Source organism: Emydura macquarii, unplaced genomic scaffold (assembly GCF_026122565.2).
Source record: "Emydura macquarii macquarii isolate MOO-44397 ecotype Brisbane River unplaced genomic scaffold, CSIRO-AGI_Emac_v2 contig_629, whole genome shotgun sequence".
Classification (NCBI taxonomy): Eukaryota; Metazoa; Chordata; order Testudines; family Chelidae; genus Emydura; species Emydura macquarii.
In genome coordinates, this window is record NW_027130766.1 from 4,324,847 (window position 1) to 4,336,051 (window position 11,205).

At 45.5% G+C, this 11,205-nt stretch overlaps 1 protein-coding gene across 2 annotated transcripts in view; it reads left to right on the top strand.

Moving 5' to 3' along the window:
* The window catches only part of FAM117A (family with sequence similarity 117 member A), a 29,876-nt gene extending 19,137 nt beyond the window's left edge, over nt 1–10,739 (top strand). The window contains exons 3-8 of one of the 2 annotated variants that reach the window (XM_067541088.1): nt 3,704–3,799; nt 4,405–4,509; nt 4,882–5,016; nt 7,421–7,646; nt 8,053–8,206; nt 8,894–10,739. In XM_067541088.1, the coding sequence (XP_067397189.1) occupies nt 3,704–3,799; nt 4,405–4,509; nt 4,882–5,016; nt 7,421–7,646; nt 8,053–8,206; nt 8,894–9,236 (1,059 nt within the window). In that variant the 3' untranslated portion in view covers nt 9,237–10,739. The remainder of the gene's footprint in view (nt 1–3,703; nt 3,800–4,404; nt 4,510–4,881; nt 5,017–7,420; nt 7,647–8,052; nt 8,207–8,893) is intronic. The other variant, XM_067541089.1, reaches the window with a different exon arrangement.
* The last annotated feature ends 466 nt before the right edge of the window (nt 10,740–11,205 follow it).

Below are 11,205 nucleotides of genomic sequence, written 5' to 3' on the forward strand. Positions count from 1 at the left end.
GGAGATGAGGGAGAAGAATGTATCTTGAAGCATATCAGCACCAGTAAGGAAATTTAACCCCACAGTGTTCAGGATCTGCAACGAAAAAGTTTATTTCTTAGGCATTTGATCTGCTTTCCAGGCTCTCTGCTCCCCAGTATGTGAAATGCTGATATGTTCATTTGACCCCCACTCCCAGTGTGCATTTAACCAGTGTGGTCCCTAAAGCGAATTATGCCAATGAGGTAATAGTACCTACTGTCACACTGACTGAAAACTCTTTGCAAACAATAGTAAACTACAACTCCCAGCACACCTGTGAAACAAGTAATTAGTACTACTATTTTGTGGCTGGCGAAGCTGATGTTTAACAATTTTCTGGAAGAAACTAGTTTAGGATAAGGCACTGGTAAATACTGGTTCAAATAGGGAAATGGGGGAGGGGGGAAATTGCATCAGTGTGCAACAAGATCAGCAAGCAGAGAATGAATCTTTTCAAATTTGGGATACATCCATTCAAAACTGGAATAGCAGTAGGCTCAGTCTATCCAGTACGTCAAAGTTGGTCGTCTGTTACAGAATGTTGCATGGCTAAATGGACCTGGACTAGTAGGCTGCAGCTCTGTGTACACCTGATTGCTTAATGCTTCAAGCCCATTACTCTGCATTATTGTTTTTATATAATCAAATATTTTCAAGTTTTGTTTATACAATATTGAAAATGGAAATGACTCCTGGCATGTAGAACTTCCTTGAGAAAATACCAAACCAACATGTATAGACATTCCAGTGTTCAGTATTATAATCACATATATTAGTATTAGGCCCACTGCAATTTTACTTTTCTTTTGTACAACTCTAAATTAAACTACAAATCTGCCTTATGTCAGCACAATTTGAATGTATAACTAAAACATAAGTGTAATGTGGTGTGCATTAATTAAACAGTTTTTAAAATAGAAAATGCCTTAAACTGGGACTAACTAGTTTTTCCCAGGGTAGTAAAAACCATCATTTTATCTGCTAAAAAACACCTCTGGTAAATACTATGCCATCCCTGGAAATTGAGGCACATAGGTTGTGACTTGCCTAGGTCACACAGTAAACTTGTGGCAGAGCTGGGAGGAGAGCCCAGGCTTCGTAGCTGCCAGTCCTGTGCCTTATCCACATCATGTTCTTCCACCTGTCATCCCATTCTAATGTTTACCGTGATACAGGATAATCTCTGTTGCTGTTCTGCAATTTGCCAGACTGAATTTTTTACTATCTTCAGGCCCAATGAAGCTGAGAACTTTTGGTGGCTAGTGCATGTTCACACTCTTCTTTAAATAGCTCCTGATCTACAGAGTTTTGCAAAACAGTTGATCTGCTAGCTTAAGGTGGTTAAGTAAGATGCAGCTGCAGGTGCTCAGTATGGGGGCGAGGATGGCAGAAATGTACATGATTGGAGCTTGTGGTTTCATCTTTCTTGCTGCGCGAAGCATTTTGTCCCCTCTCACTCTGAGGGGAAGTGGTTTTTGCCACAGTTAGTACAACAGGTTCTGTAATTTCCTTCTCTGCTGACAGACTTGTCCCTAGAGAGGTGGTAGGCACATGCATGTTCATTCTCCAGGTATTCCCACTCCTGTAGGGTTCATTCTTCCTTTTGAGGTTCTGTTCCTTCGGTGTGAGCCTTTAAGCAGTGCTAAGTGTTCTGGTGTCAAGGTTCTCTGGCCCTTGATGGAGAGCAGAGCTCAGTGTAGATATCTGGAGCCCACTAAGGTGGTGATGAATCCTAGTGCTGGAAGTCCAGTGACTGGAAGAAAAAGGGGATCAGAGGCAGCTTTAGAGTATAACACTCCCCCCCCCCCCACTGTGAGGGGCTATTGGCATTTTACAAATAACTTGGGATAAATTGTCTTGAATTTCCTTCTCAGCATTGGTTCAGAAGTAAGTACATGAGGTGACCAACATTTTAAGAAGCTGAGTTACTTCAACACCAGACCAGTAGCAGCTCTGACAGCTGCAGTTCAAGCATCTCCATCAGTGTCCCTGTTGCCTTGACCTGGCTGCGAATGCAGGATTGGGTCAGCCCCGTACCCATTCATTCTTTGATCTGGCTGATGCTAGTTTATTTCATGGAAACCACTAAGTAGCAAAAAATTTCAGGCATGGCAGGGAACAGGACTCTGCTTGTTTGAGGTGGACAGCAAGATCCAATCTGCCAGCGTAAGAGGACTTCACTTAAGAAGTTTTTGGTCTAGTGACTGCCCTTCTGTCTGCATGCTACCTCAGGCAAAAGTGCTGCTGCTGCTATCCCAAAGAGAAGCTCCTAGCTAAAATCACAAGCTTGTTGGTGGAAAAGCAGCATGGCTAACCTACCCGACGGCAGGTGTGCTGAGCGGGTCCAGTTCAGTCCCTGCTATTCAGTAAAAGTTGGAGCACTCTCTGTAAATCTCTTGAATCTAGTCACAAAGCTTAATCTGTCTGAGGAAATCTTGTATCTTTCCGAATAGTTTGTCTTGTTCCTCTGGCTTGGACTGTAATTTTTAAGCAACTTTCTGTAGAGAGGATTCTGCAGCCTTAGTGACTCAACAGGGCTGTTTAAAACAGCTGCTGTTTTCGCAATGACCTCTCCAAAGAGGTCAGCTGAGCTGCTTGGAGAGGAACTGTTCTCAGGCCCTTGCACCTTCTGGCAACTTGTCCAGTGAGGGCTGAGGAGGAAATTAACATCAAACCCTCCCACAGACATGGCAGGGAGGGGAATGATTTGGGATGAATGGTTTGAAATGAGTTTAAATGTGGTGCTGGGGGAAACAACTGCTGATGCATTTGAAAGTGAGGTACTTTAGGACTCGTTTCTGATCCTAATATTTCATCCAACTTTTAAGTTGATTGTACTCTCAGTGCAGGGAAATCACATGCTTTGTCTAACGAGAGATTGGCAACCCATTATTTTGGTGAATGAAAACTAGTTGTCCCCTGAAACCCACTTCTGTAAAATGGTGCTGAGGTTCTGTTTCCCCAACAAGTTCAAATTTGTTCAGTTTACTGTCAGTCCTGCAGTCTCAGAATGGGATCTGAGTCAAGCTGGATTCTTGCATCACTCATGCATCAGCACCAATAGAAGACTTTGCTGGCTACCTTCTGCTTTTGGTTACACGTATGAACTCCCACTAAATCTTTATTGAGGTAGGACAGGTGTGATAGGGAAGAAAAATCTGGCCTAACAATCAATCAAAACATAATGATTTCCTCTGAGTTGTGCTGACTCTGCTAGGCTAATGGGAGTGACGTGCATACTTTCTTTTTCACTCATATCAACAGATCTGCCTGGGAACACGTAGGAGGCAGAAGAGGTCATTTGTACATGCCCAGTTTTTTCTCTGGCTATGCATAACAATATTATTCATTACTGGTACCCGAGCACCTGATAAGAAGATAAAGCCAGTGGCTTGTTGAGTGATTCCCCTTGCCTATGCCAGTACAGGGAGAGGTAGATTCAAAGAACCACAAACTCAGACAAACATTGCTTGATTTCAGAGTATTAAAATAATAACTATTTTCTTATCTGTTTTACTGTGCATAGTACTGTAACTCAAAACTGTTAATCCACAGCTGAAGGAAAGACTGGAGTATAAGTGTGGCTGGGCAGTACTTGTTCACCTTCTTAGAAGGTCTTACCCCTGCCTAGAAGACAGTAAATTTGGTGGGTGCAGTCCTAAATAATCTCTCTCCTCTTCAGACCCCGATGTCCTGGTATGAAGTGGAAGTGGGGAAGGCCAGTGCCAGTACCCATAAACGTTCTGCATCTTGGGGTAGCACGGATCACCGCAGAGAGGTAAACACAGACCCCCTCCTACAGCTTAGCAACTAATGCAAATCGTACTCCTTATGGACAGTGGGGGAAGAGGGTATAACTGAAGCTGAGACATTTAAACGCCCTTCGTTTGAGGGCTGCATAGCCTAAGCAAATACTCTCATTGTGTCCATAAATCTTACAGGGCAGGTCAGTTTGCTCTTCCCAACACCCACCCTTATTGGATAAACTGCAAGTCCCCCCTCTACCAGGCACCATTGTAAGGGGATTGACTGTAGCTCAGTGCATTGCTTGTAGAGAGTCCATGCCCGTAACAGCAATCCTTGGGGTGAGCTCATTGAGTCCTGGTTCAAAACTCATGTTGTAAATGGAAGACTAATAAATCAGGCTTCTAGAAAGGGAAAGCTGTCTACACCCTTCTAAAATGGGGGAGTTCACTATTAAACCTCTAGAATAGCTTCCTCCCCATCCTCTGAGAAATGTCCAAGGTTTGTTCTAGCTTGACTCAATATGTCCCTCTGTCTTGTAACATCCTGTGGGGGAAAAACGGGGAGGGGATGGTGAGTTTTGATTTGTAGGTACTGTTTTCCTCTCCAGTTCCATAGACACTGAATTTTGTTTGCTAGATTGCTAAACTGAAGCAGCAACTCCAGCGAACTAAGCTAAGTGGCAAAGAGAAGGACCGGAGCTCCCCACTCCAGGGGGATCATGCTGTCCTTGGATCAGTCAGGGTAAGTTGCATGTCTCCCCTTCTTCCCAATCTCAGGTTTTCAGTGTACCCTAAGGAGGCTGGGGAACACAGTCCAGTTTCTGCTGCTGGATTACCAATCCAGTTTCCATGTGGTTCTCAGTTTTGTTTAAATTTTGATATCCAGTGTTTAAAAAGGCCTTCTTCCCCATGTACCCCGATGGCTTTGGACTGCAGTTGGTGGATTTAATATACACTCTCTCCTCTCAAGGCCTTTGCCAATCAGCTGACCTCCTAGAACATCCTGGCTAAAAACTTCAGAGCTGTAGAATAGACACAGCTGTGCTGGGAAATCTGTATGAGTTTGTGTGGATGCAATGGACTCTTGTGCCTCAGTCTGACTCTGTTGTCACAGGACTCCCCTCCTGGACTTCCTCCTGCATCTCCCATTTTGAGGCTCAGTCCCTGCTTACATAGGAGCCTGGAAGGACTAAACCAGGAGCTGGAAGAGGTGTTTGTGAAGGAACAAGGAGATGAGGAGCTTCTGAGGGTGAGTTACTGTCCCTTTGGGGGTAGAATCGTAAAAGCATAGAATCATAAGTGTCAGCTGGAAGGGACCTCAAGAAGTCATCAAATGCACCACCCGGCACGAAGGCAGTAACCAGAACTTGCCAGAAGATCAAGTGACCTGGACCATCCCTGACAGGGTTTTGTTTCAGCTGTTCTTAAAAACCTCCAAGGATGGGGAATTCCACAGCCTTCTTGAAAGCCTATTCCCGAGCTTAACTACCAGTATAGTTAGAAAAAACTTTCTAATATCTAACCTAAGTCTCCCTTGCTGCAGACTAAGCCCATTACTATTTGTTCTATATTAAATGGACATGGAGAACAATGTATCAGTCTTCTTTATAACAGCCGTTAACAATTTTGAAGATTTACAAGGTCTTCTGTCGTCTTTTCTCAACATTAAAGAAGCCCAGGTGTTCTAACATTTCCTCATAGATCAGGTTTTCTGAATTTTATCATTTTTGTTGCTCTCTTCTGGACTCGCTCCGATTTGTCCATCTTTCCTAAAGTACAGTGGCTGGAATTGGGACCGTACTCCAACTAAGGCCTTACCAGTGCTGAGTAGAGCAGGACAATTACCTCTTACATATAACATGCCTGTTAATACATCCCCAAATATTATTAGCCTTTTTCGCCACTGTCACATTGTTGACTCCTTTTCCATTTGATCCATTGTAACCCCCCAGGTTTTTTAGCAGTATTACCACCTAGCCAGCTATTCCCCATTTAGTAGTTGTGCCATTGGATTTTTCCTTCCTAAATGAGGTACATTGCACTTACCTTTATTGAATTTCATCTTGTTAAATTCAGACCAATTCTCCAATTTGTCAAGGTGGTTTTGAATTCTAATCCCGTCCTCCAAAGTGCTTGCAGCTCCTCCCAATTTAGTGTCACCTGCAGATTTTATAAGCATGCTCTCCACTTTATTATCCAGGTCAATAATGAAAATATTTAGTACTAGATGCAGAACTGACTCCTGTTGACCCCACTGGATATGCCCTTCCAGTTTGACAGCAAACCATTTTGTGCCTTAGCCTTTCCAATTTTGCCCGTACATGTTTGTGCTGTTCTTTTGTACTCCTCAGCAATTTGTCCATGTTTCCACTTTGTGGGATTCCTTCTGGATTTTCAGGTAAAGAGCTCTTGACAGAGCCATATTGGCCTCTTGCGATTCTCCCTGTCTTTTCTTTGCGTCGGGATCGTTTGCAGTTGTACCTTTTAATACAGTCTCCTGGCAAAACTGCCAGCTCTCCTGAACTCCTTTCTCCTAGATTTTCTTCCCATGAGACTTCACCTATCATTTCCTTGGGGTTGCTGCCTTTTTTAGTCCATTGTCCTTATTCTGCTGCTCTCACTCCTTCCTTTTTCTAGGAATCATGAAATCTACAGTTTTATTGTTGCAGATTTTTAAAGGTGTTTAGGCACCTAACTCCCATTGGTTTCAATAAGAGTAGGTGCCTAAATACTTAAAATCCAACCCTAAGCGACTTTCCCATGGTCACACAGGGAGTCTGTGGCAGAGCAGGGAACTGAACCAAGGCCTGTTGAGTCCCAAACCAGCGCCCTAACCACTGGGCCATCCTTCCTCTTGTTTATGGGATTGTTCTTGTCATTAAAACTATAGGAAGCAAGCAAGGAATGGATGTTCGTGATTATCTGCTTATTTGTCAGCTCTTCTCTCCTTCTTCCTCATGTCCTTTGGGTATGGAAGTCCATCCCAGAGCTGAGCAATAAGGCAGCCTCTCTGCTCCAGATGCATCTTCAAACCCACTTCTGCAGTGACATTTTTAAGAAATCAGCTAACTGTAGTGTTGCGAATATGCTGATAACTTAATACGCTTTTTAAAATTATAGTAGTGCCCAAAGGTACACAGGATCACGGTCCCCCTTGTGCATATGCAGAAGAGTCCTTACCAGAGAACTTGCAGTCTAAAAGGATTGTGCCTATGCCAGTTGTGTATAGTTGATTGTCCCGCATCATTTGTATGTTGCTTGTTTAAGATTACATAAACTCTTTAGAGCAAGGGTTGTGTCTTTGTGTCCAGCCAGGATCTGTCTGTGTCCAGCAAGGCCCCCAGCCTGACTCAAGTATCTCGACGCTGCTGCAATATAAATATTGAATTCTTGTCCAAGGCGTGTGGCATTAAAATGGCAGGAAAAGGGAATTGGTCTGAAGGCTAGTAGAGAAATGGCTCTATAATCCAGCACTTCTGTGTGTTGTGAGTGGGTATATGAGCTGCCCTGGCCTGTATAAATCCCAAAATATAGGCTGGAGCATTAGGAGTGCTTCAGTCAACTGAGTTCTAAATGCCACTTGTAAGTTCTGCCTGCCTGTGTGAAAGGGGCCGAGATGGGGGTTTCTGTTCAATAAGTTTTCCTCCCTCTAGATTCTGGATGTTCCAGATGGCCACAGGGCACCAGCCCCTCCCCAGAGAGGCTCTGAGGACCTTTCTCTGCTGACCCTGGAACCCAGCAGTAGCAGCTGCAGCAGCCTTTCTCTTTCCCCCTCCCCTTCGGTGGCTCTCCAACCTTCTCCACATACCCCTGTGAGAACAGCTACAGAGGAGCTTTCCTCTGCCCTGGAAGAGCCACTGCCTGACCCCAAGGAGAAAGGTAAACGGCAATAGTTAGACAGCTCAGTAATGGCCTGCTCACAGCATAGGGAGATCGAGGAGTGTGAATGGTGGTGTGAACCCATTAACCTTTTCAGTGTGGCGACCCAGCTCTCACCACCTCCCGTGTGTGTTTTGCATTGGGATTGTGGGAACCCAAGAGTTAAATAGGAGAGGGGGTGAGTGAACTGGGTGTCTTGGAGTAGGCGTTGGGAGAAATTGCAGTTGCATGGACTCTTCTGTGTAGGTTTTTTTCTCAGTCACTTGGGAATTCTCAGCGTCAGGCTGACAAGAGAATACAAGCTGGTAACTGAATGCAGTGCTGGTGCCATGACTTTAGGACATGGCTGTGATTTCAGGGAGCTTATCTTGTGTCGATTTAAAAGGGCTCTGTTGAATTCTTCTAGAATCTTCTCAAAAAAGTCTTCCTTCCCTGCTAGAGGATGGCCGCTCCTCTCCAGTTCTGGCCTTTGCCTCGTCTCCTCGACCCAATCACAGCTACATGTTTAAACGGGAGCCTCCTGAGGGGTGTGAAAAGGTCCGGGCCTTTGAAGAGGCTTTGTAAGTATGAGCAGGGATGCAGTCAGGGCAGAAGGTTTTTAAATAAGATGGTGTCGAGGCAGCACGTTGTTGTAGGGAAGAGAAACTGCATAACTGCCACGCCCCACCTCCTTGCCCTGACTCCAAGGAAATAAATCTCTGAAACAAAATGGAGTTGGGGAGCAGCTTCTCTTGGGAATATGCTGACACTAGATGTGCTGCCCTCTTCTGTTGGGTGCAGAAGCAATGAATCCGAGTGCTTCTGACATACAGGAGGACTCTTCTGTGAAGATGACTGGTGGTGCCTGCCTTCCCACCACACACACAAGCACTTTGCTTACCTAACCAACATGCCTCCCTGGACATCATTAAATCAACTCTGCTTTTTCCAGCCCCCAGCAGGATGGGTTGTTGACCTTACCTGTGCTATTGACTCACCTCAGCCTGCCTGCTTGCTCCCAAAACCACCCACACTGCCCTGGATGCTCCCAGTCAGCCTGCTTCCCTTCTGCTGGTCTCCAGCCCAATGGTTGGGTTGAGGGAGGGCAGCCAAGAGGTCAGTGAGGGGTTCCTACCATTGACAAGGGTGACTTGGGTCTCTTTCCATCCCAGGGCAGGTCTACGCTTAAAATGTTGCAATGGTGCAGTTGTGTGCACTCGAAGGGCTCCGTTCCTAACCCGTTCCCTTTGTTTCTCTCCCTCCTTCAGGTCCCCCAGCCCTGATCAGACTTTCCTGCCCTCCTGTCCTGATAAGAACAAAGTCCACTTCAACCCAACTGGCTCTGCCTTTTGCCCGGTCAGTCTGGTAAAGCCTCTCTTTCCAAACATGGGCTTCCTGTTTCGAAGCTTCCCTGCTACCCCCAGCCCTGTGCCACCAAGCACGTTCACCTCCTGCCAATCCACTGCCCCAGGCCCATTCCTTGGGTCGCGGAAAGACTCCGCAGCAGACGGCTTTAGCGAAGTCTCTAAATCACCTCCACTGAACTTTGAACACTGGAAGCGCAGCCAGACGGAAGAGAGTGTCCTCTTTCATAGCTCTCTGGTGGTCTGAGGCCTTTGAAAGACCTGGCCCAGCAAAGCATTTATGGTTCTTGGATGCAGTTTAAACAGCCTGTGGAGGTTGGTACCTTGAAGTTTGGGACTTGAGGGTTGGAGGGGCAGCCCTGGGATTGAAAACCACAGCACGTTTCCTCCCGAATGACGGTGAAAACTGTTAAGTACAACGTGCCACCGGACTCCTCACTGCTGGAGTGGCTCCCTTCTCCGAGCCCCCGGTACTAAAAGCACTTTTCTCTCCTGTGTTGAAATGTCATTGTTTCTGGTGTGATTGTTTTGCTGTCAAAGAGCAGCTGGGACTCTGCTGCTGTGAGCAGCATGGAAATTCAAGCTACCCCACTTGGAAAATGAGATTCCTTGACGCAGGTATTCCGGGGACACGGGAGTTTCCTAGCACTTCTCATCCCCACAGTTGTCACATGGACTTCCTCCACCAAGGGGGGAGGGAGGCCAGAGCTTGGTTGCCTCCTGGCAAAGCTGGTAGCTGGATTCAGCTAAGCCAGGTTCTATCTGAATGTATTGGGCTGAATTTGACAAAGCGTCTGCACTCTATCAAAGGCAGCTTGAGCCACTCAGAGCACTCACAATACAGAAGAGAAAGACATGAGGGGTTTGGAAGTGGACCGTAGATAGTTTCACTACTGGAATATCCTGACCCCTTGAAATAGCCACATAGAGCTTTCAGGAACCTTTTGGAACGCCTTGCTGTAGAAGGATAGAGAATGCAGGTCAGATGCCTGCCAGTGTGCTTTCAGGGGCTCGGTATGCAGAGGACCTGCACTCTGAGAAGCTTCTTACCCAACAGAGGATGAACAAGGAGAGATGTGCTGCTGTGGAGCTGCCTGCATGGCTTCTTGGTAGGTAGGGGAGGGCCTCCCAGACCCCCACAGCCTTTTTGTAGGGAAAGAAGATGGAAATCTAAGTCAGAGTAGCATACAAAAAGTTTCCACTGACGTGTGGAAGGTTGCTGCTAGTAGAGATGTTACATGCTGCTTTCCAACTGAGTGTCATGGACAACCTGACTGGTTCTGATATTTTTTGCGTGTGCAGGGTTGGAGTTGGAGATCCAGAACCATTTTGTCTCACTGCAGAAAAACTTTATGCACACACATAAGATTATTCTAACTGCACCTGTGCAGGAGTCTGAGATCCTGCAAGATCCAGCAATGCTTATCCCAGCACAAAGCCTTATAAGGTGAAACTATAACATGGGGAACTCCTGATTGTAAGGCCTCTTGAAAATGAAAGTATTTGATTTGTGTTCTGTTACTAAGGCTCTGGGTTGTTATTGAAGAAGCCTATTTTCTTGTATCTGATGTAGAAACTCTATTTTCTTCCAAAGACACTATTTTTGCAGCTGTTTGAAGTTTGTATTTTATGTATGTATTGCAAAGCTAAAAGGAGGAATGTTAGCCTTGAAGTTTTCTTGTCTTGTGTTTAGAGTTTTTGCAGATCTTGGTGTTGCCAGTAAAAAACAAACAAAAAAAAAATCCCGGCATCCAAAGCGCCTTTTCTCTTCCTTGGGGGTGTCAACGTATTTAGTCTAAAGTAGAATCTTTGGCTAGTTTTATAGACAAATGCTGAAACAACAAATAGGCTGGAGAGACCGCGTTTTCTGCTGCAGTGGCCTCTAGTTGTTGATGCTGTAGCTTCAGCTTGCGTGTGGGCTTCTGCTGGTGCACAGCAAAGGGAGTGGTTCAGTACTATTTACCACGATCCGCTAGACATGCCATAGCTCCGTTTCAGTGCATATGCTATGCAAGAGAATGTTTCTAGGCTTAGACCTAACTGTTTCTGAACTGTAGCCACCGAGGTTCAGTAATGCTAAGCAGCAGATAGTGTTAAAACTGCTTCTCTCAAATGTATTAAAGGTGTGTGCTCATCTTAGCAGTATGAAGACAGCTTCTAAATTAAGCTGTGGAGAGGAAATGCAGCCGGCAGGGAGGAAAACGCCTACATGCACA